The sequence below is a fragment of the Vipera berus genome, assembly GCF_964194415.1.
Source record: "Vipera berus genome assembly, chromosome: 1".
Lineage (NCBI taxonomy): Eukaryota > Metazoa > Chordata > Lepidosauria > Squamata > Viperidae > Vipera > Vipera berus.
In genome coordinates, this window is record NC_138202.1 from 117229529 (window position 1) to 117254069 (window position 24541).

General features: G+C 44.8%; 1 protein-coding gene across 1 annotated transcript; it reads right to left on the bottom strand.

Annotated features, from left to right (window-relative positions):
• Positions 1-4154: 4154 nt before the first annotated feature.
• On the bottom strand, positions 4155-18530 carry LOC308660051 (membrane-spanning 4-domains subfamily A member 4A-like). Its single transcript, XM_081314269.1, has 7 exons — positions 18373-18530; positions 18148-18269; positions 17781-17891; positions 14981-15037; positions 11603-11755; positions 10360-10479; positions 4155-4355 (listed from the first exon to the last, which is right to left on the bottom strand). The coding sequence occupies exons 2-6, from the start codon at positions 18205-18207 to the stop codon at positions 10363-10365; spliced, it is 498 nt and encodes a 165-aa protein (XP_081170395.1). The 5' UTR covers positions 18208-18269; positions 18373-18530; the 3' UTR covers positions 4155-4355; positions 10360-10362.
• Positions 18531-24541: the final 6011 nt, after the last annotated feature.

The window sequence follows — 24541 nt, forward strand, 5'->3', positions numbered from 1 at the left end:
TATTCCAATTATTCTGTGAGTGCTGAAAACACCTTCTTGCCATAAAGAGCAAGTGGTTGCTAAAAATGCTGAGCTGGCTGAGGTCCTAGCCTAGCAGATTGTGTATACGTTACGTTTTTTGCCTATCTCTTGTGGTATTACAACCATTAGGAGACTTGAATTGATCTCCATATATGAGATGACAGTTGGATGAATCTGCTATTATGTAAATACTACATATACAAAACACAAATTTAATATTGGTTGATAGATAACGGTAATGTAGGTAGGTAATAATGTTGCACAGGTTTGAAGAAAGCTGGAGTAGTCGGGAGATCTGCATAATAGTGCCAGTCTATATACATTTTTAAATTAAATTCTAGTTTGATGGGCTTTCTTTCTTTCTTTCTTTCTTTCTTTCTTTCTTTCTTTCTTTCTTTCTTTCTTTCTTAACAGTTTATTTAGATGTAAAGTAAAATACAAAATACAAAGCAAATAGGACATAATGGGGAGGAAAAAGGGAGAAGAAAATGAAGGAAATGGAGGGGGGAGAAAAGAGACTGACTTCCGACTTCCCCTGTTGCAGTAGAATAGAGCACTAATGTCGAGCCTCGACTTTTTACTTTTCACAATAGTAAAAACAAGCCATTTCTGTAACAACAAATCAATCTAATCAGTGAAACTCAAAATCAAAATTTCATTCTTTTCCACCTCAAGCACATAATCCAGAAGCGGTCTCCATGTAGAAACGAAGGTACTTGTATTTTTTTCTTTAATCAAAACAGTCAATTTTGCCATCTCTGCCAAAAACTGGGGTTTATTTCTTTAGATTTAAGACTTTCTTATAATGTGGAGACTGCTTGGGTAACATACATGGTAGCACTCTACTATTTTGTCCTTCGTGTGATTTAATAGACTTGGTTTGGTTCTTTGTCTGTTTTATTCTTATGTCTGGTTTGAAAGTACTAATCACCTCATCCCTGTTTATTATGTGGCTGGGATCATATAAACACTAAGCTAAAATATAGTTGGTTAGTTTATGGCTCAGTGTAGTTACTTGATGCTTCAAGGTGCTGCCTTGCTAGCCCAGGCAGCCATATTTATTCAGAAAACCATGGGTTAATGCCTTGCTCAGTCATAGCATGTTTGAAACAAATCCTCAAGAAAAGAGGCTTCCAATTAGATAAAAAGTTGCTATTCTGACAAGAAATACAGGAAGAGTTGAGTTTCAATGTGTGTGGTTTTTTTCTTTCAAGCCTTAATGGCATGATTTTATAACATGGTTCAAAATAGTGAGCTGATAAATTTCTTTTGGTGTGCATTGTGTGCTGTTGTGCTTTCCTCAAAACAAGAAATGGCACAAAATCAAGCCACAGCAGCTGCCTGAAAACCCCAGGGGGCCAGAGGCATGACGACATGAGCAAGGTCTTTGTGGCAATACAGTTGTTTATATTTAAGGTGCCATAAATCTCCCTGGGGTTGTTGGAATCTTACTCAGAGAATCTGCTTTTTAAAATTAATCTAATTCTTTAAAGCAGAAGCATTTATTTTCCAGATTTATATGGCAGCCTGAAAAAGAATCTGGCAACTTTAATAAACAGCAGAGAAGTTATGCTTTTGCATAAGGCTTACACCACTCAAAAATCAATTTTGGAGCAGGCAGATAATGCTGTTGTTGCTTTTCTCTTTTTAGCCCGATTGTGAGTTTATCTTCTGTAGCCTCTCAAGCAAGCAAGGCGAAAGGGACTAGCAGTGAGAAGGAAATTCTTACCTTTCCTTGTGAGGTCTAGAGACAGAGGCCAGCATCTTCAGCTTGCAATCTGGAAACACCCCATCCAAGCAACTGATCTTACCAGTCCTGTTTTGAGCATAAATTACCACTCAGAGGAAGGGCAGGAGTAGATTTAACATGTGGTTTTAGGCCTAAATAATAAATAAATAATAAACCTTTATTGTCAAAGTACAACATGTGTACATTGAGATTAGCTGAGCCTCTCCCCGTGCTCCCTCCCCCCAACACACAGTGACAACAAACCCTCCATCCTACCACACCATGTGAACCAACTACACCACACACCGGTCTCCCAAGTCAATTCTGCATAAGTTCACAGAGATTATTTCCTGTTCAAAAGCCTAACAGCCCACGGATAAAAGCTGTTTTTCAGCCTGTTGGTACGGCTGGCTATATTCCTATATCTCCTACCGGATGGTAGGAGAATAAAGAGATACCGTCCAGGGTGTGAGTCATCCCTGAGAATCTTCCTCACTCTTCCAAGGCAACGAGCCCTGGCGATGTCATCCAGTGGTGTCAGGGGACAGCCCACAATGGACTCAGACACATTAGGCAAGGTTCAGAGGAAGTTTGATCAAGGAGTTGGGAATTAAGTTTTCCAAAGAGGTTGAAGGAACTAGTTATGATGAGCAATAAATAAATAAATCTGAGTATAGGGCAATATATCAAGCTCTAGGTTCCAAGAAGCGGGGAGAGATATATAGAAGAAGGACGTGACTTGTTCTCTAATATCCCCAAGGACAGGATATGGAAAAAATGACCTTATGGCCACTTTCTCATGAGGACTCTGCTCCATTTGAAAAGCAGAATTGTGATCTTATCAAACTGGCTGCACTCAAGAACTCAGTTTTAATATTTTCAGCTCAGCAGCAGAACATTTGAAAGTAAAGCAAAGACATTGCCAGACATTACTCCTTTTTCCCCTTCTCCATTCCCATAAGAACAGTCTGGAAGATGACCCATCATTGGCTTCATAGATGCCGACACAGATAATCTGAGAACAAGGAATGAAAATCTCTATCATACTCCAGCTGCCTGGAGTCCTGAAGCAACAATATGATCAAGGGAAATAAATTTAGATTCATAAGGCTGCCTTATAAAGGCCCTTTCCTCGTCTATATATACCCATTTAACTTTACACTCATTGGTTCGATGGCTGCAAAAAGCGAAGAAAAAAAATCCCCACAGTCCCTCTGAGCAGGAAATTGAAAACCCATCAAGCCACCTTTCCTTTTGAAAGACCGGACCCACTGATGAAGATGCCACGCAAAAGCCGAAGGCAGGGCGAGGAGGTCATGAGATGGGGGAAAGGATGGTGCTCAAGCCCTACAGAGCTGCAGCATTAAACCACAATAGCATCTCATCTTCCCTCTGGTTTTAAGTTCACCAAAGCCAGACGTCAGTAGGCTCAACTACTCCGCAGAGAAGCTGTCATGGGATTAAAGACGTTCAGAGATAATCCTGATCCAAATTGCAAAGTGGTATAAATTCTGCTTGTGGGGTGATTTGTGTGTAGTTTCTAATACTGTAGTTCTACAGAACGTGAATGAAGGTGGTTATAAGAAGAGGAAAAATAATTTGACACGTTTCCAACTTACCGTGTTAGAGGAGATCGGGGAGGGTTATGCCTTTGCTCCCAATTCTCAGCGTTCTAAAACAAGCAGGTTGGAAAATGATCACAGATCATTTTCAAGTTAACTTTGAGACATTGGGATGGGCCCCAAGCTAGAGATAAAGGAAGATTCTGGGAAAACCTCAAAAGTACTTTGCAGGTGCTCGGTGATTTTCTTCACCTCTCTGTCATGAAAGAGTGAGGATTACTCTTGCCAAAAGTTCCTGCAGCAACAGAAATCTCTTCACCCCAAAAAGACCCCTCACACTGCTAGCCTACTGCTTTCCCCTTGCGGAGAAGAAATTGACAAGCTACTTCTTAATTTCATGCCCATTCATATTGTCTGAACTATTGAGGAGTTCCAAGGCTATTAAGGAAGAATTCCCCTTGCAGAATCTGAAACAGAAAGAATGAGGAGGAGAGGTAAATAAATACAAGAGGTGGAATGTAAACTCAGCAGGAACTTTGCTGTTTACATATTGAATTGCCTTCAGTTCAGTTTACTGAGTGTGCCTCTAGAAAGGCAAATGAGCTTTGGAAACATGGTCAAAGTTCAGAGACGTGGACTGAATAAAATGAAGCAAGGACACTAGTTGAGAATGTGGGCAGCCGTGAACAGTTCCTTCAAATTTCCTCTCGACTGAAGATTCCTAAACCTTTGTCATCATGCTTCCATTTATTAATGTACTCAAATTTTAAAAATGTACAGAATTCAAGCATCAAACTGAACACAAAGAAGCAATAAAAACAATACAATGAAAATTTGGGGAAGGTGAATTTATTGTAACAATGTTCAACTTAAAGGTTCTTTGCATCTTCCCTGGACTCCATCTGCATCTCTCCAAGGGAGGCTCACCTCACAGTTTGGGAAACTCTGGGCCTGCTCTGCACCTTGAAGTTTTGACAGTAAAGCCCTTCAGGTATTCTGCTGACCTTAGCAGAACTAGGAAAATGCTTGGAAACAACAATGGCCTGTGAAGGAAACAAAAATACAAATCATGCAAAGTCATGGTTTGCTTAATCATCACAATTTATTGGGTTTAGCTTGAAAAATTAAGGCAGGGCTAGGCAACATTTTTTTAGCTGAAAACACCAACTCAAACTTCCAGTTCACATTCTGATGATTTAGCAACATCTCTAGAAAGGGCAGGACTAAATATATATAAACATGTTCAAATTGTCCCCAAATCACCATCTTGGTTATTTCTGTTACTCTAGCAACTAGGTATTCCTATCTCTCATACATGTAAAATATTTTTGTTTTCTTCATTTTTGTTCCATCATTACTTTACCTTGAAATTCATACATGGAGTTGGTTCACAGCACAGCTGATTGATGCTTGCTCTCTCGCTGGATTTTCATCACAGCTGAATGAAACAGAGACCTGTCTTGGTACTTACTAGAGCAGGAAAGTGGATGTATGGCAACTTTACAACCTGTGGACTTCAACTCCCAGAATTCCTGAGCCAGCCACGCAAGTCCACAGATGTTGTGACTCAGGGCCAGCCTGTGGGTCCGACAGCCGGCTCCGATGTATCGGAGGACTCAGATGTGGGGGAGGAGGGAAACGAACCGGCTGATGATGATTTGGAGGCTTTGCAGAGTCCTCAGCCGGGGACCTCTTCTCAGCTGTGTGAGCCCGAGAGTGCGGAGGATGATGACCCACAGCTGGCCCTGTTCAAGGACGCCCGACGCAGGAGGCAGACGAGCAGGGACAAACAAAGAAAGACTATGGGACTCCTCGGGAGGAGGCACAGGGAGACCACGCCCTGAGCTCTCTATAAAAGAAGTGTTTGGGGAGGGGCTGGTTGCTGAAAGCAACTTTTCCGCTTGAGAAGACAAGCTCTTGTGTTTTTGTTAACTGCGTAATTAAATCTTGGCAGAAGCCTTTTAGCCTTGGACGCTTTCCAGACTCTTCTTTTAATTAGGGGTTGTGAGAAGAGGGCTGGTTCAGAACAGTTTGCTTTCAGCCACCCACCCCTTAATACTACGATGGAGCAGCTTCTTGCCGAGAATGCCCAGCTCAACCAGCAACTCACCTTGCTGGCCACTCAGGTGGCACAACTGCAGGCTCAGGTACATGCTGCCCCCCCACCCAGGAGGAAATGTCAGATAGCTATGCCGGATAAATTTGCTGGTAAACCAGAACTGTTTCCTGCCTTCCTGGGACAATGCCAGCTTTATATCAGCGTGAGAGCAGCTGATTTCCCCACTGACCGAGATAAGGTGGGATTCGTGTTGAGCCTTCTGTCGGGAGATGCAGCTCGTTGGGGCACGCCTCTGTTGGCACAGCCTAGCCCTTTGTTGGATAACTTTGGGGGGTTTTGTGACCATATGCGCCTCATGTACGAGGACCCGATTAAGGCGCAGACCGCCACCCGACGTCTGAAAGCTTTGAGGCAGGGTCTGCGCCCCCTACAGGCCTATATCAGCGATTTCCGGCTGCTTAGCCAGGATTCCGCCTGGAATGAGGCTGCGCTCGTGGATGCCTTTCAGGATGGCTTGTCAGAGGAGATGTTGGATGAGCTGGCCCGCGTGGACATTCCCTCAGACCTGAATGGGCTGATCCATCTTTGTCTGCGGATCGATGCCCGGCTGCAGCAGCGTAAGAGTCGCCGTGCCACCCCACAGACCCCTGCCGCCCCTGTTGTGCGTGAGCCCCCAGTCCAGAGGGAGGAGCCAATGGAGCTGGGTGCCGCCAGGTCCCGTCTATTGGTGACGGAAATGGACAGACGACGATCGGAGGGGTTGTGTTTTTACTGTGGGGACCCTGGACATTTGGCTGCTTCTTGCCCGAAGAAGTGTCAGCGGGCGTCAGTGACCAAGCCTGCCCCGAGAAAGTCCCCTGCTTTGCTATCGGGAAACGGCCCGAGCCCGATCTAGACGGTGTGAAAGATCGGGCGACCCACAACGACCACGCCGAGCGACGCCGTTCCGACGGTGCCTGTGAACCTCCACGGCATTTGATTTTGGAGGCACGACTGATCCTTCCTGGCAAGCCAGAGGGGATTCCGGTCCATGCCTTAATTGACTCTGGGGCTACCACTAACTTTATGGATTCGGCCTTTGTGGCCAAATGGGCTGTTCCCCAGTGTCCGGTGGATCCGCCCATGCTTGTGGAGACCATCGATGGTCGAGTGCTCCTGTCCGGGCCTATCACGGCCGCCACGCAACCCGTGTGTATGGCCATCAGTACCCATGTGGAGGCCATTCAGTTTTACGTCACTTCGGATCTGCACTTCCTCGTGGTCTTGGGACTGGCGTGGCTCCGGGCGCATGATCCACAGATCTATTGGTCTCAGAACTTGGTCACCTTCCCAAGTTTGCAGTGCGTGGACCACACCCGCCATATCTGTGCCGGCCAGGTGGAGGGTTCCTCAGGGGTTTCCTTGCCTCCCGTACTGTCCGACTTTGCTGACGTGTTCAGCGAGTCAGAGGCGGACCAATTACCCCCGCACAGGCCCTACGACTGCTCCATTGACCTAGTCCCTGATGCGCCTCTCCCAGTGGGGCGTTTGTACTCCATGTCGGAGCCCGAGTTGGCAGCATTGCGGGACTTCCTGACAAAGAACTTGGCTCGTGGATTCATCCGGCCCTCGTCCTCGCCAGTGTCTGCGCCCGTGCTCTTCGTCAAAAAGAAGTCGGGCGAGTTACGGCTTTGCTGTGACTACCGGAAACTCAATGCCATCACGGTGCGTAACCGCTACCCGCTGCCCCTCATCCTCGAGCTCTTGGACCGACTCCGGGAGGCTAAGATCTTCACGAAACTGGACCTGCGTGGAGCTTACAACCTCGTCAGGGTTCGGCCGGGTGATGAGTGGAAGACGGCGTTTGGTACTCGCTATGGACATTTCGAGTACACGGTGATGCCGTTTGGCCTGACCAACGCCCCCGCTGTGTTTCAGCATTTTATGAACGACATCTTTCGGGATCTGTTGGACCAGTTTGTTGTGATTTACCTGGACGACATCCTGATTTACTCCCCGTCGCGTGAAGTGCATCATCAGCATCTCCGTCAGGTCCTGCAGCGCCTCCGGAAACATCGGCTGTTTGCCAAGTTGGAGAAGTGCCAGTTCTACCAGGTGACCATTGATTTCTTGGGCCACCGCATTTCTCCTGAGGGCATCGCCATGGATCCAAGTAAAGTTGAGTCGTTGCAGAGTTGGCAACCCCCGCGTCGCGTGAAGGATGTTCAGCGACTTCTTGGATTTGCCAACTACTATCGGACATTCATCCCTGGCTTTGCTGCCTTGACAGCCCCCCTCACCCGGCTCCTGCAGAAGAAGACTCGGTTCCAGTGGAACGCCCCCGAACAACAGGCGTTCCAAGCTTTGAAGGACGCCTTCATGAAGGAGCCCATCTTGAAGCATCCTGACCCGCAACGGCCGTTTGTCGTGGAGGCGGACGCCTCCGACATTGCCATTGGGGCCGTGTTACTCCAGGCAGCGACGCCCAACGGTACCCTTTTCCCTTGCGCGTATCACTCTCGGAAATTGAACCCCTCGGAGCGCAACTATACCATCTGGGAGAAGGAGCTGCTGGCCATCAAGGCAGCGTTCGAGGCTTGGAGGCATCATCTGGAGGGGGCGCGGCATCAGATCGAGGTCCGGACGGACCACAAGAATCTGGAAAGCCTGCAGACCGCTCGGAATTTGAACCAACGCCAGATCCGGTGGTCCCTCTTCTTTGCGAGGTTTGACTTCCGGGTGCGGTACATACCAAGCGGGCACAACCAGAGAGCGGATGCTCTGTCCAGGAAGCCCGAGTACACCCGAGTGGAAGACAAGCTTCCGCCCAGGACAGTGATCCCCGTCGAGTCTTTTGCTGCGGTGCGGGAGCCGGTGGATATACGGGCTCGGATCCGGGAGGCGCAGCAGCAGGAGGCGTGGGTGGCTCAGCGGAAGGAAGAGGTAGGGCCAGATTCGCCTTGGTCGGTCACGGATGGACTCCTGTATTATCGTGACCGGCTCTATGTTCCAGGAGGGCCACTCAGGGGACTCGTCCTCAGCCAATGTCATGATAACCCGGCTGCGGGGCATTTTGGCCTGTTCAAGACTCTGAACCTGGTCTCCCGTACCTTCTGGTGGCCCCGAGTCCGACACGATGTCCAGTCTTATGTCACCTCCTGCGTCCCATGCAGGCAGGCCAAGTCAGCGACAGGGGCCCCGCCTGGTTTACTGCAGCCTTTGCCAACGCCCAAGAGACCCTGGGGGGCTGTGTCCATGGACTTTCTGACGGATCTACCCCCATCCTCCGGCTTCACGACAGTGTTTGTGGTGGTGGACATGTTGACCAAGATGGCGCACTTCATCCCCTGTCGCGGCTTACCGTCAGCTCGCGCCACTAGTCGCATGTTCATCCAACAGGTGTTCCGGCTGCACGGCCTTCCCGATAGAGTCGTCTCCGATAGGGGGGCCCAGTTTACAGCCCGCTTCTGGCAGGAGTTGATGCGGGCGTTGGACATTAAGGTTTGCCTCTCGTCCGCGCATCATCCTCAGACCGACGGGGGTACCGAGAAGGTCATCGGCATTTTAGAGCAGTATCTGCGCTGCTACGTTAACCTGCAGCAGGACAATTGGGTGGACTACTTGGCCATAGCCGAGTTTGCCTTTAACAACTCGCAGCACACCTCCACGCAGATGACACCGTTCTTGGCCAACGTGGGTTATCACCCCCGGTTTTTCCCCCTTTCTCCCGTGGACTCACCGGAGCCGGCAGCGAACGAATTCATGGCGGAGTTACAGGCAATCCATCGGTTGGTGCGACGGCAGCTGGAGAAGGCCAAGGCCGACTACAAGAGGTTCGCCGATCGGTCGAGAAGGGATACGCCTCCACTATCGGTGGGGGATCGGGTCTGGCTGTCCACCAGGAACCTGCCATCCACTCGGCCGGCGAGGAAGCTGGACCACCGTTACCTTGGACCGTTCCCAGTCGAGGCCGTCATCAACCCGGTCGCCTATCGTTTAACTCTGCCACGTTCCCTGCGCGTGCACCCCGTCTTCCATCGGTCCTTGCTGGTCCCCGAACGACCGGCCTGTCCACTTCGCCAGGCGGAACCTCCACCATCAGGAACTCGTGATGGAGACAGCACCCCCGAGTACGAGGTCGCCAGCATCAGGGATTCCCGCTGGCTGAAAGGTCGCTTCCAGTACCTGATCGAGTGGAAAGGGTACGGGCCGGAGGACTTCACATGGGAAGACGCGACCGCCGTTCATGCCCCTGCGTTGGTGACTGCTTTTCACGAACAGTTCCCATCCCGACCGCATCCGGATCGGCAGACCCGGGGGAAGGGCCCTGCGGTGCGGGATAGTGTTGTGACTCAGGGCCAGCCTGTGGGTCCGACAGCCGGCTCCGATGTATCGGAGGACTCAGATGTGGGGGAGGAGGGAAACGAACCGGCTGATGATGATTTGGAGGCTTTGCAGAGTCCTCAGCCGGGGACCTCTTCTCAGCTGTGTGAGCCCGAGAGTGCGGAGGATGATGACCCACAGCTGGCCCTGTTCAAGGACGCCCGACGCAGGAGGCAGACGAGCAGGGACAAACAAAGAAAGACTATGGGACTCCTCGGGAGGAGGCACAGGGAGACCACGCCCTGAGCTCTCTATAAAAGAAGTGTTTGGGGAGGGGCTGGTTGCTGAAAGCAACTTTTCCGCTTGAGAAGACAAGCTCTTGTGTTTTTGTTAACTGCGTAATTAAATCTTGGCAGAAGCCTTTTAGCCTTGGACGCTTTCCAGACTCTTCTTTTAATTAGGGGTTGTGAGAAGAGGGCTGGTTCAGAACAACAGATCATAAAGTTGCCATAGTTGCCCAAGCCTGTGCTAGAGGTAGAGAATGGGGTATTAGTGACCTATCCCTAACCTGTCCTTCTTGTCCTCTCTCTACCCTTCTCCCATCTCCCTGTCACCATTCTTTGACCTTACTAATCCTCTTGTCTTTAACCCTCCTCTCCCCACCAAAACATATGAAAACAAATTACCTTCTAATCCCCGGCTTGGCGACACACTGCTTTGCATCCAAAGGCTGCCATGGAAATGCAAATAAAGAATCCCAAAGAAGTTAAAACTAGGACAATGCCACGCATGGCCGTGCAACAGGCCTAAAAAACAGAACAGGAAATCAAGGACAAGAGGCTGTATTGTTTGTTGCTCTCCCCTTTAGAGAGACTCAAGAATAGTCAGTCATGGCCTCCAAATGTTGCTGAAGGAGATTTAATAAGTAGTACTAAAGTCTTACTGATTTTAAGGCATTCTTAAGGCATTCTGGCTCAACCGCAGGGTGCTAAGAGATAGAACTGAGGACCAATTTTTGAAGCACTCACACAGATTTTACGATGGCAACAAAAATCACAGGAACCACGAGTAATGAGGTAGTAGCAATTACTGGGTGACCCCATCTAGTTGAAACTCATTTAGCTTCTGTGTATGAAGTTAAATGCACAATATATGTATAGGAGATGACCAACCAGAGCCTGTGGGAGGGGGTCAAATGCCTTGACCGTTAGTTCAGATTCTTGTAAAGACCTTAAGCTTGCAATAAATCTTTACACCAATTTGAACTATCTGGATCTCCTGATTTCCCTGGCACTTAACATTATGATTAAACAGTTCAGCATTTATTCCATCTTTCTACAAAACAAAACTTCTCAAAGATTGAGAAATATAATTCAATATACTGTATTTAGGACTGGAACAGTCTTGCAATGCCTGTAACCTCTAGGTTGGCCCTCTCAGACTCCCCTCCCAATACATGAGCAGTAATCCTATTAACTATTTGTAGTGTATTTAACCTTATGTTTAATTCAATCACATCTTAGTTCAGGCTTTGACTGCTTTTGGAAATGCAGTCTGTGATGTGAATAAGGTACAAAATAGCCTTAGTGACAAAGTCATAACATGGATACTACATAAGGTCTGAAGAGTGCCTTCAGGGTAGCCAAAGTCCACTAAGCTTGGGCTTGTTCTAATCAGAAATGTGCCACCAGTAAATAAATAAATAAAATCCATAATACGTCCTTTTCACAGAAGATGGAGTTTCTTGTAGAATTGGTGCAGGTGCCATGTGTAAATTCAGTCTGAATTAACTCAGTGAATGCATTCGATATTCTACCAATGAAAACAATCTCCCCAGTACTCAAACCAACGTCTGCCAGTTGTATTAGCCTTGGATGTTCTGATAATCTTCACAAAGAAAACAGAAACTTGGCCCCAAGGAGAACTCACTGCAATCTGATGCCGCAGTTGACAAAAATCATCCCGAGGATCGCATCTAATGGACTGGATACGAGGATTGTAGAATAAATCAATCAAATAGAAAATGTTGACCACAGCCACTACCACTGTACAGATAATGTAGATGACAAGGCAAGCTTTCACCTGAAAGAAAAATATACATGCTGATACTTTTAGGAAAAGAATGTTGTTGACATCTTGTTGCAGATCTGAAAACTGGTACGAAATCCCATCAGAATACAACTGATGATAATAGTGCTGTCTGAGTCACAAAGGATGATTGAGAGAGTTCTACTGCTCAGGTTGAGGAACCACTCAACATGGCATGAAAATCATCTGATGTTTCCAGATGGCTAGTCTTTCTATTCACAAATGTTTCAGCTTAATCTGAAGTCATTTTTCCCCCAAGACATCTTCAGATCTCTACCATTTGCAAATACTACTAGGCATCTCTGTAAATGTTCAGGCTTAGGGCCTGGAGAATAAAAGGCAGCCAATATAGCAATCCTGTTCTCCCTTGCTACATCAACATTGTTCAATGGTTGTGTCCCTCATCCTTCATTCAAAACAAAACCACCCAACTTCCATTTCCCACATATGCTTACACACTTTGGTATAATTAGATAAAGGTAAAGGTTCCCCCGCACATGCGTGCTAGTCGTTTCCAACTCTAGGGGCTGGTGCTCATCTCCGTTTCAAAGCCAAAGAGCCAGCGCTTGTCCGAGGACATCTCCGTGGTCATGTGGCCAGCATGACTAGACACCAAAGGCGCACAGAGTGCTGTTACCTTCCCAGCGTAGTGGTCCCTATTTTTCTACTTGCATTTTTATGTGCTTTCAAACTGCTAGGTTGGCAGAAGCTGGGACGAGTAACAGGCACTCACTCTGTTACGCGGCACTTGGGATTCGACCCACCAAACTGCCGTGCAAATAAATTCCCTTCAAGAGGCATATGGGAAAAAGATTGATATGTAAACAAGGGCACTGAGATCCCAAGAAATATTTCAGTCGTATGATGGTCGATTTAGTTGCTTTCCAAATCCTGGAATAATTTACTCTGCAGAGGAAATCAGATTGTATATTTGGGCTTGGGAGAGGACCGCAGCAGGGAAATGTTTTAAAACACTAAGATATCGGAAGCTCCGTGAACAAGAAGCTAAATTTTGGAGGGAGAATTAAGTGGTCTAGTGAATAAGGCACCAGGCAAGAAAGCCAGAGACTATTAGCCATGAAATCCAGCTGGGTGACTTTGGGCCAGTCGCTCTCTCTCTCAGCCCAACTCACTTCACAGGGTTGTTGTTGAGGAGAAAATAGGAGGAGGAGAAATGTGTGCCAGATATGTTTACCACCTTGAGTTATTTGTAAACATAATAAAGGCAGGATACGAATAAGTAAATAAAAATAAAAATAGCACGGGAAGCTCTTTAAAAAAAATAAAATGCTAATGCTCACACAGGTACTCCTCAATTTAACAACGGTTCATTTAATCATCATTCAAAGTTACAAAAGCACTGAAAAAAGCGACTTATGACCATTTTTCACACTTATGATCGTGGCGGCATCCCAACGATCATGTCATCAAAATTCAGATGCTTGGCAACCAACTCATATTTAGGCTGCAGTGTCCTAGGGTCAGCTTCTGACAAGCAAAATCAATGGGGGAGACAGGTTCAATTAATAACTCCGCTACTAACTGAACAACTGCAATGATTCACTTAACAGCTGTGGTAAGAAAGCTCATAAAATATGGCAAAATTCACTTACCAACTGAGTTTTGCGCTCAGTTGTGCTTGTAAGTCAAGAACCTACTTGTATTCACTAACTATGGCACAGTACCATATGCTTCTCTAACTTTTATTAAGCTCATGCCCTCATTATGTCATCTTTCTCTCATTCCCAGTTCTAACTGTGGGCACAGCCCAAGTTCATTTTTAACTGTTCCACTTTTAAAGCAGTGATTTCCATCTACTCTTGACACACATCTTGTTCTGTGACTAATACGCTGACAGGTTCTTGAAGGGGCATCCAGGGCCTGAGAACAGTCCAACTCTGGATGTCGTTGCAGGCGAGCCTCTTCCTCTTTCTGGACAATGCCCTGCGGTGGTTTTTTTGGCTTGGACTGCAGGGGAGACCAGACCCTTAGATGCAGCAGAGGCTTTTGCTTGAGTAAGATTCTACTAGCCTTTGCCAAGTGCTAAACATAGCTTTCTTATGTATACAGAAATAGTTTTGCTAGACTTCTTTTTTAAACCAGTGTGTAGGAAAACAACTAGGGCTCTCTGGAGAGAAGCTTCCCCAATCCAATGGAGATCCCTCCCTCACTTCGCCCTGCACCCTCTTCTGCCCAACTGTCAATGAGGCTGTTTTTGGACATGGCTTTGCTACTTTTTCAGTAGAGGAAAAGACCCCGTGATGAAAAAAAATGCATAAGTGATTAATTGCTGCTGTAAAGCACCAGCAGCCTTTCCCTGAGGCAGTCCTGGCAATTTATTCCTGTGCCAGGAATAAATTCAGCTGGGCAACTTGCTTTGCCTGCCCCTCCCACCTCTGCAAATACACCTTAAGGAAAGCAATCCATCAACCATTGTCCTTAAAATGTCTCATATTACATTTGTGAGGAAAATTTCTCTTGCTGTTCTTGTAACTGAAGCAAAATAGAGCTTAGCTGTCAGAGCATCACAAATTAGGCTGGCATACTTGTTGGCTGACTCAAGGATTGGAGGAATACACATCAACTAGGCCCTAAATTTCTATTATAAGGCCAAGGAAGAAACGTCAAACTCTTTTGCTGACTGAGGTTAGGAAGAGAATTGAGATAAAAGTGTGAAAATAGATCAGCAGACAGGCTGCAGAACTACCACAGGAGCTTCTGAACAGCAGCCAGCAATATCCCCATCCAAAGAAATGGACAAAGTGACAGGAGAGGAAAATATGAATCACATTTGAGGTGGAACCATTTCAGTATCATGAGAACTGTCAATGTATCTGAAAGTCCCCACTCTCTAAGGAGGACCAAAGGGGACTTATTTTTAGATGATGGGTTCCTAGTCCAGTCAAAAGACATTGTACTGCTTTTCTCTTCATTTCTCCTTTAATGAAATTACTGAGATACAGTAAGAGCAGAGATAAGATAACTTGAAATATCTTGAAGGACTACTGGAAAATAATGGCTGATTATCCTATAACAGGAGTCTTCAAACTTGACCCTTTTATGACTTGTGGAATTCTGGGAGTTGAAGTCCACAAGTCATAAAAGGGCCAAGTTTGAAGAGCCCTGCCCTATAACCTTCAATGAACAAGGACAATAAGCTTTGATCAACTTGTGTTGGCCTTTCTTGCTTTCTCACATACTTACTCCTCACATACTTACCAAGTTCAGGCTTTTGGCTTTGTTTGCAGCAAGGGTGAGTATGCCTGCCAGAATCAACTAGAGACAAAGAATGAAAAGAATAATAATGTGATTGATTCAAGATCCCTATGAAAAATCCCACACTGACTCCAGAAAAGCTGACCAGTTGCTACCTCACTTCAAAGATCTAAATGAAAACATCTACTGGTATCTTCTTACTATGAGAGCCAGTTTGGTATAATGGTTAAGGCATCAGGCTAGAACAGTGGTTCCTAACCTTTTCTATACCCCGCACCCCTAGAACGCTTCTGATATATTCTCACACCCCTTACAAAAGTTCAAAATAATGGCAACAAATTATGCATATACACTATAATTTTGAAAACCCAAGTTTTTGCACCCCCTGGAATATCATCTCGCACCCCTGGCTGGGAACCCCTGGGCTAGAACCTGGGAGATTGTGAGTTCTAGTCCCACCTAGGGTATGAAGATAAACTGGTTGACTTTGGGTCACTCACTCTCAGCTCTAGGAAGGAGGCAATGGCAAACAACTTCTGAAAAAAACAGTCACCAAGAAAACTGGGGCAACTTGTCCAGCTGGTCTTTGAGAATCAGACACGACTGAACAACAACAACAGAATCTTCTTACCACACATTTCTATGACTGGACAGTCCGGGTGACAATTTCCCAACACTTTCTAGGGCTTACAAAGAAAAAAAATGCAGGTGAAGTGGAATACTGGAGTTTGGGGTGATAGCCAGGACACATGGGCAAGAATTCTCTCCTTACCACTCCTCCCAATTCCTGTTCACATTTTTTAAAAAAAAAATCCTGAAAGAAATAAGAAAAACCTCAAGTAGGGACAGGGGTCTGAGCATAGTACTGATGAATCAGGGTATCTGCAGAATCTGGTAAACAAAGTCAAGGCGGGGGGGGGGTTACAACACTGAATCAAAGGTCTGCCCTGACAAGTTGCCATCTTGAATTTTTTTTGACCAGAACATGAGACCTGGAAGCAAGCTTTTGCAGTTGTCGCCCTGTTGGTGAGCTGGAAGGAAGGCTGATCTGGCTGGTTCTTGTCACAGTCTCAGAATGTTCAGGCTCCTGGCCAGGAAGAACAGTGACACACTGCTTGGAAAGTAAATCCAAGGATTTAGGAAGTTAAAACAGCACCCTGGGAGTTGGAGTCTCCTCCCATATGGAGGTAGGCAGTTGAAAAGCGTCAAGCTTTTGGCAGTTCAGTGGTGAGCACATAAAACCAGACAGCTGTTCTTCATTCCTGAACAGCCTGACATTTCACTGTTACAATTAGTTACTGGTTTTATTTATATTGCATTTATATGCAAACCACTCCATGCTCCTTGACGAGGAAGAGTGGTAGATAACATGATTAATCCTAGTTGTAGTTCACATTTGCGTATTTTATTGGTTAAGCATAACAACTAGAAGATATAGCGAAGTACACCCCAAAATATAACAATTGCTAATAGTAATTAAATGAGTGAGATTTTAAGAAATAAAAGATATACTACATAGTATTGATAGACAACTATCTCGATCTTTATCCCCTCCGCTTGCTCGCCAAAGTCTCAGGAGTCTTTCTCAACATCTGCTGTCTGATCTGTTTCCTTGGGGCAGCAGGATTGAAAGTGGAGCCTTTTGCCTGCAAATCTTATGGTGGAGAAGAATGAATCGAGGACCCTCCTGTTGGACTGCAAGACACCAGCTGTCTGCCTCTGCTCTCATAAACTGAAATACGGTGCCTGTGTTTTACATCGGGGGTCCCCAATCTTTGTGGTTCTGTGGACAGATGGCGGTGGCTGCGGCGGCTTTCCCAGTTTTGGTGGTCGTGGTGAGATGGTTTCGTGCACAACCTAAATCCAATGCATGAGCAAATGAAGCTTTGTGCATCATTCCCAGGCCCAGGAGGTTGGAGACCCCTGTTTTACATGATGCACAGATAACATGAAAGATTGTAGGGAAACCAAACGGGAAGCAGTCAAAAGTTCTGTTTGGAAAAAGCACTTGAGTCTAGCTGCTGGGAAAGGTGAGGAAAACTTTACAAAAAGATGCTACCTTAAAGTCATGATAACGGAGGTTGTTGCATTAAAGATCCTTCACTGAAATCTGTGTCATTGTGGCTTTCTTGGTTTTGCCAGCTTGTGTGTGTGTGTGTGTGTGTGTGTGTGTGTGTGTCTGTTTGTGTGTCTGTCTGTATGCACGTGTGCATGCCTTTGAGTCAGTGTTTGACTCCTACTAACTGCTTGAACAAATCCCTGCAGTTTTCCTGGCCAGGTTTTTCAGAAATGGTTTATCATTGCTTGCTTCCTAGGGCTGAGAGAGAGAGAGACTGGCCCAAGGTCATCCAGCTGGCTTTGTGAACTCTCAGTCTCCTGGGTTTTAGTCCTAGAGTCTTAACCACTACACTAAACTTTGTGGAGTTTGAAAGATAAAATTGTTAAGGTAAGGTCATGGAGAATTACAGCATTGCTGCTGATTCAGAGGCTGTAAAGAGCAGGAGAGGCAGATGCTGGTGACTCACTGTTAAATAGCGGGTTCTTTGACGCAGGGATGAAGACGCGAAACGGAGTACAGGGTAACTCATTGTTTATTTCGTGCTGTACCGGGGGAAATGGCTGCAACCAGCCACAATATATAGTCTAGCCCCTAGGCAGCAGCCAATAGGTTTGAATCAACCATTGCCGCCTGGAAATAGCCAATTGCAGCACAGGAGACTTGTAGTCTGGGTTGCTGGAGAGCCGTTAGCTGCTCCAGCAACCCATGTGGTATTCCCTCAAAAGCCCAGTACATAACACTCACCACTGCAGCTGAACTGAAATGCGTGCCCAGCTCATCCCTATAAGCACAAGGGGACAGGAATAAGATGACTCCAAAGGCTGATTGGAGGAGCCCAATCATCAACAGGAGAGCCTGCAAAGCAAAAGATTTTTTAATTTTTTTTCCCAAGTATTGAGAAAACATGGAGAAGGATGACAACTTATACTAGAAGTTGGATGGGGAGTGGGATGCTCACTGACAGGTAAAGGAAATAGTCTACTAAGGCCATTCACCAAGGACACTACTTTGCATTAGCTGCACCCAGGAAATTTGGAGAAGAACATACAAGACTGATAAGGAAGAACTTGTGTGTCCTTGAACTTCTAAAAGTCCCATGCCTAGTGCTTACCCCAAATACTGTGGGATATCCCTGGAGGAATCTCTGCAGAAGGGCTCCAGCTTCTGACATGGCAACTTCACAACTTCTTGACAGACAAAAATTCTTGCAAGTTCCTAAACCCGGCTGATTAACTGGATAGAAAAAATAATAATTAAATAGATCATAGATAGAACAATGGAAAACAATGCTTTTGCCTGGAAGTCAGAATGAACAATCACAATTGAAGATTTATACCCAAATCAGGAAGATTTATCTATATTCTTTTATTCTTTCCAGTGCTAGCTTCACATCTCCTTCAACACTCTTCCTAATATTTATTCATAAAGTCCCATCCAGTTCTACTAGCATGCAATTTTGCTGGAAGCAGCTGTGATGTCTTATGGAATGGAGGTCTCTTTCCAGATTACTCTGTTTCTCTTCTTACCCAGAAGTTTACAAATTGCACTGTAACAATATCAGGAAATGTCTCAATTTCCCCCCCCCCCAAAAAAAAAATGGGCTGATGAAGACGCTTTCAACACCAGCATTGGCCCATCTCCTTCCTTATTCCACAAAGAGGTTAGCAAACACACATAGTAGCATATCTTGTAAAGGTAGCTGGAAAAGTTCCCAACACTCTGATCACAATGATATTAAACCAGGAGTGTCAAACTGCCGGGCCGGCGGGCCAGATGCATTATAGCGAAACTGCACCCACCCCATTGCCAGCAATGGCAAAAAAAGTCACCATACATCGTGACATGTCACATGACCTTACGAGTTTGACACCCTTGATCTAAACAGTTTGGAGAAATGGGGTTAATTAACCCTCTGGGTTAATTTGTCACGTTGTGGAAAGAACCTGATGGACACCGCTCCACACATGCAAAGTATAGTGCTGAGGATTTCAAGGAGGAGTTGATAGAAATACATCCCAAATCAATTTAAGTTGAAACGGCAGGTTCATCGTGTTTGTTTACTTAGATCAGGGGTCTTCAAACTTGGCCCTTTTATGACTTGTGGACTTTAACTCCCAAAATTCCTCAGCCAGCTTTGCTGGCTGAGGAATTCTGGGAGTTGAAGTCCACAAGTCATAAAAGGGCCAAGTTTGAAGACCCCTGACTTAGATCTTGCATACTTAGCTTTGCAGTATTTTCCCGACATTTAAATCCTATAGGCACAGATCTTTTTGCTGAAATATGAAGGCTGAAGGTTATAGCCAAAAAAGAGGCTTCAGGTATCATATTTTTATGTAGAACTGACACATGATGAAAGCACTATTTATATTAGTTGGACAGTGCCAAAACTGAGCACAAAATACATAGGCTGTGAATACACAGAACTACATTCTCCTCCAGCCGTTTTCAAACCATCTTAAGCAACAATCCCTGGGTACAGCAGGCCACGTAGTTGAGTAAGGAGGCTACCCCTGCCTCCTAAAATAAACTGAAGAGGAACTAGTTTGAAACTACTGAAACATTTTCTTTTTTACGAGAGGTAATTTCAAACGCTATCTCGATTGTTTTCCTTTTTTGTTTTTTTTTAAAGGTTATTTTAAACATTTCTCTTAAACTTTTGATCGAAAGAAATGCCAAAAGTGGAAAAGAAATACACAGAGACAACAAAACCAAGATAAAAAAACAAAATGAAAAAACAGTTTGTTTTCTTTAATGTTGGTTTAGACACTTATTATTTGAGATTGGATGAATATGTGATATATAAAGTTTTTTCAAAACAGGATCTTAATTTGCAAGCTGCTGATAAGAAGAAAATAGTAAAAAAAAACCGAAATTGTCAAATGTCCTTTTCCGATTATAGCTGTATTTGTAAAGTCAGTGCACGAGGCTATTTCTTGAAATAGAATTTTGTTTACCAGTGATTTACGATACTACTGGAATGGCCAGGCAATACCACTTTTTTTTACCTCTGGACCTATGATGCTGAACTTAGTTTATTCTTGGTGTCAACATGGATAGTCCTCGACTTACAACCATTCATTTAGTGACTGTTTGAAGTTACAACAGCACTGAAAATCGTAACCTATGATCGGTTTTCCCAGTTACATCTGTTTTGAGGCATCCCCCTGGTCACGTGATCAAAATTTGGGCTCTTGGCAACTGGCAGGCATTTAAGACCGTTGCAATGTCCCAGAGTCATGTGATCACCATTTGAAATCTTCCCAGCTAGATTCTGACAAGCAAAGTCAATGGGGGGAAACCAGATTCACTCAATGACTGGATGAGTCAGTTAACAACTGCAGTGATTCACTTAACAATGGTGGCAAAAATGTTGTAAAATGAGGCACAATGCACAACTGCTTTGTTTAGCAATGGAAATATTGGGCTCGGTTGTGGTCATTAAGTTGTTGACTACCTGCATACAATCTTACTGTGCTGTGCCCAAAACACAGAAGAGAGTAAAGGATGTTGACGGCTCCCCCATCATGCCATCAGCCCCACCAGAAAAAGGAGGCAACAGAGGAGGTAGTATAATGGCGGGTAACACCCAGGGATAGGGCCTTCTCAGTGGGGGCGCCTGCCCTTTGGAACCAGCTGCCAGTGGAGCTGAGGACTGCCCCCGACCTCCGTTCATTCCGCCGGGGCCTGAAGACCTGGCTCTTCGAGCTCTCTGGCCCAGGCTGAGGATTAATTTTATTTTAACTGGGGTTTTATTTACGCAGGGACATATATAATTTTTTTAAAATTTGTTTTTAACTTTTGTATTTTGGTTTTTAATTACCCTGTAAACCGCCCTGAGTCCTTCGGGAATAGGGCGGTATATAAATGCAATAAAATAAAATAAATAAATAAATAATCCTTGCTTCAGATCATCATCAGACATCACAATTGCAATGGAGCTTGGAGAGATCAGAGGAGCCGTAATAAAATCCTTGTTTTGCTATTCTCTCCAAATGCTGCCTTGTTGTCATAATCCTGGGCAGGGTCACGTGGTCACCATTTGCAACCCTCCCAGCTGCTTCCAACAAGCAAAGTCAATGGGAGAAGCCAGATTCACTTGACTAATTAATTCAAATTAATTCAAATACTTAATTGGTATTTTGTTTTCTTACAAAAGTATACAATCATGAAATCCAATTCCCAGTACTTAAAGGAAGGTGTGTCTGCATTGGTAGTTGATGGCTCCTTCCTTGTGCTTCTCAGTTTAACAATAACAGTAACAGTTGGAAGGGACCTTGGAGGTCATCTAGTCCAACCCCCTGCTTAGGCAGGAAATCTTATACCATTTCAGACAAATGGCTGTACAGTCTCTTCTTAAAAGCTTCCAGTGTTGGAGCATTCACGCAAGTTGTTCCACTGATTAATTGTTCTGTCAGGAAATTTCTTCTTAGTTCTAGGTTGCTTCTCTCCTTGACTAGTTTCCATCCGTTGCTTCTTGTCCTGCCTTCAGGAGCTTTGGAGAATAGCTTGACTCCCTCTTTTTTGTGGCAGCCCCTGAGATATTGGAAGACTGCTATCATGTCCCCCCTCATCCTTCTCTTCATTAGACTAGACATACCCAATTCCAGCAGCCATTCCTTATAATCCCTGGACTGACAGGGATTTTAATTATGTTTTTAATTTTTTAACTCTAATTTTTAATTTATTTTAATTTTAATTTTAATTTATTGTACAGAGGCCTTTAATTTTAATTTTATCTTAACTTCTGTATTTATTGTATGTTATTGTATGTTATTGTTGTTAGCCGCCCTGAGTCCTTCGGGAGATAGGGCGGCATATAAATCCCAATAATAAATAAATATGTTTTAGCCTCCAGTCCCCTAATCATCTTTGCTGCTCTTCTCTGCACTCTTTCTAGAGTCTCAACATCTTTTTTACATCGTGGTGAAACCAGATACCTTCTTCACATTACATTTTTCGGGAGAACAGTTGTTGCTTGCAGGCTGAATTTAGAACTGGCAACAGTCACATGTCTAGTTCAAAATCTGCTAAGATCTGGCCTGCTGGCCATAGCACATGCCTTCAGCTCCAACCAGAGATGATTCAAGATAGTTTGCTGTTTGATGCAAAGTACAAGATGATATTCCTTCTCCTCTCCCGTCAATGCAGAGGAGAGCAGGCAATTTATTTAGCAGGTGCAAGACATGTCACACAGGGAGTTCTATCTTCTAGCATTTTCCTCAATCAGTGGCTCTTAAACTGTTTCATCCAATTACTCCATTTCTTGGCCTCGAATAATCTCATTAGTCTCACAGAAACGCCCTCCAGACTCTGTTGTTTATGGAAGCTTCCCAGCTGTGGCAGTCCCAATCTGTATCCTCAACTCTGAAATAAGCATTTGCAAATTGCTCCATCCCTCCCAGTTTAAGAAACTCTGCCCTAGATTTAGAAGCAGCTTCCAGAGGGTGGGTTCTGGTTTTGAGCATTCCTCCTAAAGAAGGAATGAACAGAAAGTAATTTAAATAATCTGTTGCTAGTTGTTACAATTCCACTTTTAATGCCTGATCATTGATATGGTGACAGTAAAATGCTCCTATGCCAAACTAATTGTTTGTAAATTCTTAAGTTTAGTAATTCAGATATATGTGTGAACTTATATATCTAGCTCATTCTGGAATCTCATTTAGAAGAGCAGCAGCATACATATGCATGTTTGTCAAAATCTGTAAGAAGACAGATACACTATATGGTGTAGCTGCGCAAATTTTGAAATATGAACTATTTCAGGAATTGGGTTTGGCTTGTCTAGAGAAAAGACATGATAGCAGTATTCCAGTATTTGGGGGGCTGCCCCAAAGACGAGGGGTCAATTTATTTTCCAAAGCACCAGAAGGCAAGAACAAGAAACAATGGATGGAAACTAATCAAGAAGAGAAGAAACCTGGAATTAAGGAGAAATTTCCTAACAGTGAGAAAAATTAACCGCTTGCCACCAGAAGTTGTAGGTCCGTGGTGGCAAACCTATGGCACGCGTGCCAGAGGTGGCACACAGAGCCCTTTCTGTGGGCACACACACCGTTGCCCCAGTCCTAGGCCTTCAGCTGGGTTTTATAAAACCTTTTCGCTTTAGGCCTTCACCACCGTGTGCAAAGAAAACAAAAAGTTTCAATCACTCAATCAATTTCAACTTCTCACGAAAAAAAGATCTCGCAAAGTTGGAATTGATTGATTGAACTTTTTAGTCCCACCCAGTCTGCCAATACCACCGTAGCCACGCCCACCCAATGGGCCACACCCACCCAATGGGCCACGCCCACCCAATGGGCCACGCCCACCCAGCACCCAACGATACATAAGTGGGTTTTGGGTTGCAGTTTGGGCACTCAGTCTCTAAAAGGTTCCCCATCACTGTTGTAGGTGCTTCATCACTGGAAGTTTTTAAGAAGAGACTGGACAGCGAACTGTCTGAAATAGTATAGATCAGGGGTCTTCAAACTTGGCCCTTTTATGACTTGTGGACTTCAACTCCCAGAATTCCTCAGCCAGCATGCCTGGTATAGATTCTCCTGCTTGAGATTCTCCTGCTTCCCCACCCCATTTGCATATCTTTGACATCATTGACACAACTGGGCACGATGCTCACCCCAGGTGCTGCTGATTTAGAAGATTTAATACTTAATTATTCCCATCTATTAAGCTACAGTTTTGTACTATCTTGGTATTCAAATTAAAAAATTAAGTAGATCCCATAAAGCTGAAGTCTGCCTGTACCTACTTGATGCACATAAGCTCACTAATTTTGTTTTTCCTTATACAAAGGAAGTTTTAAAAGGATTCAGTCAGATTCCCAAGTGTTTACAGACATGGAGAAAAAGATGTCCACTCATAACGTTCCTGCAAGGGAGCAGTGGGTGGGGGAGGGTCATTTTGCTCATTTGTTTCAGCAGTTCCCCCTTTGCTTTCTTTCTAGCCTCCCGCTCAGAAATTGGCAAAGTTCCTTCCCCGTTGAGCCCACAGATTTTCGTTCACTGCCCCTAAATTTCCTAGTGGTGGATAAAGCTCTGCTATCTCCTATTTTGCTGAATCAAACCCAGGTATTTCTCGTCCATGCTTTATGGTGTCATTTACATGTAAGAAATAAGGTGCAAGCTACCATTCTGTTCAATGGCAAAAGGAGAGAATTCCTCCAGAGCAAGATTTATTTTATAGCTTTAGTAGGAATCAGATTGGTTACTCGTCATCTTAATGGTCATATTGACAACCATCTTTTAGTGAAGATCCTAATTCAGTTCGTTACAATTTAAGGTTTACCTTTGATGTATCTGGTAGTCACCAATTGGGCAAGACTGTCCTCATTTATTTACTGACAAGGAAGAGAGAGATTTTTAGGGCTCCTGAAGAAACTGCTTCTGTCTGCCACTCCTGGTGAGTATCAAAAATGACCTCGTACTTGGATATCTTTGGATTAAGTCTCAGCCAATACACCATGAGGTTTTGTTTTGCTTTGTTTTTTATGTATGTCTGAG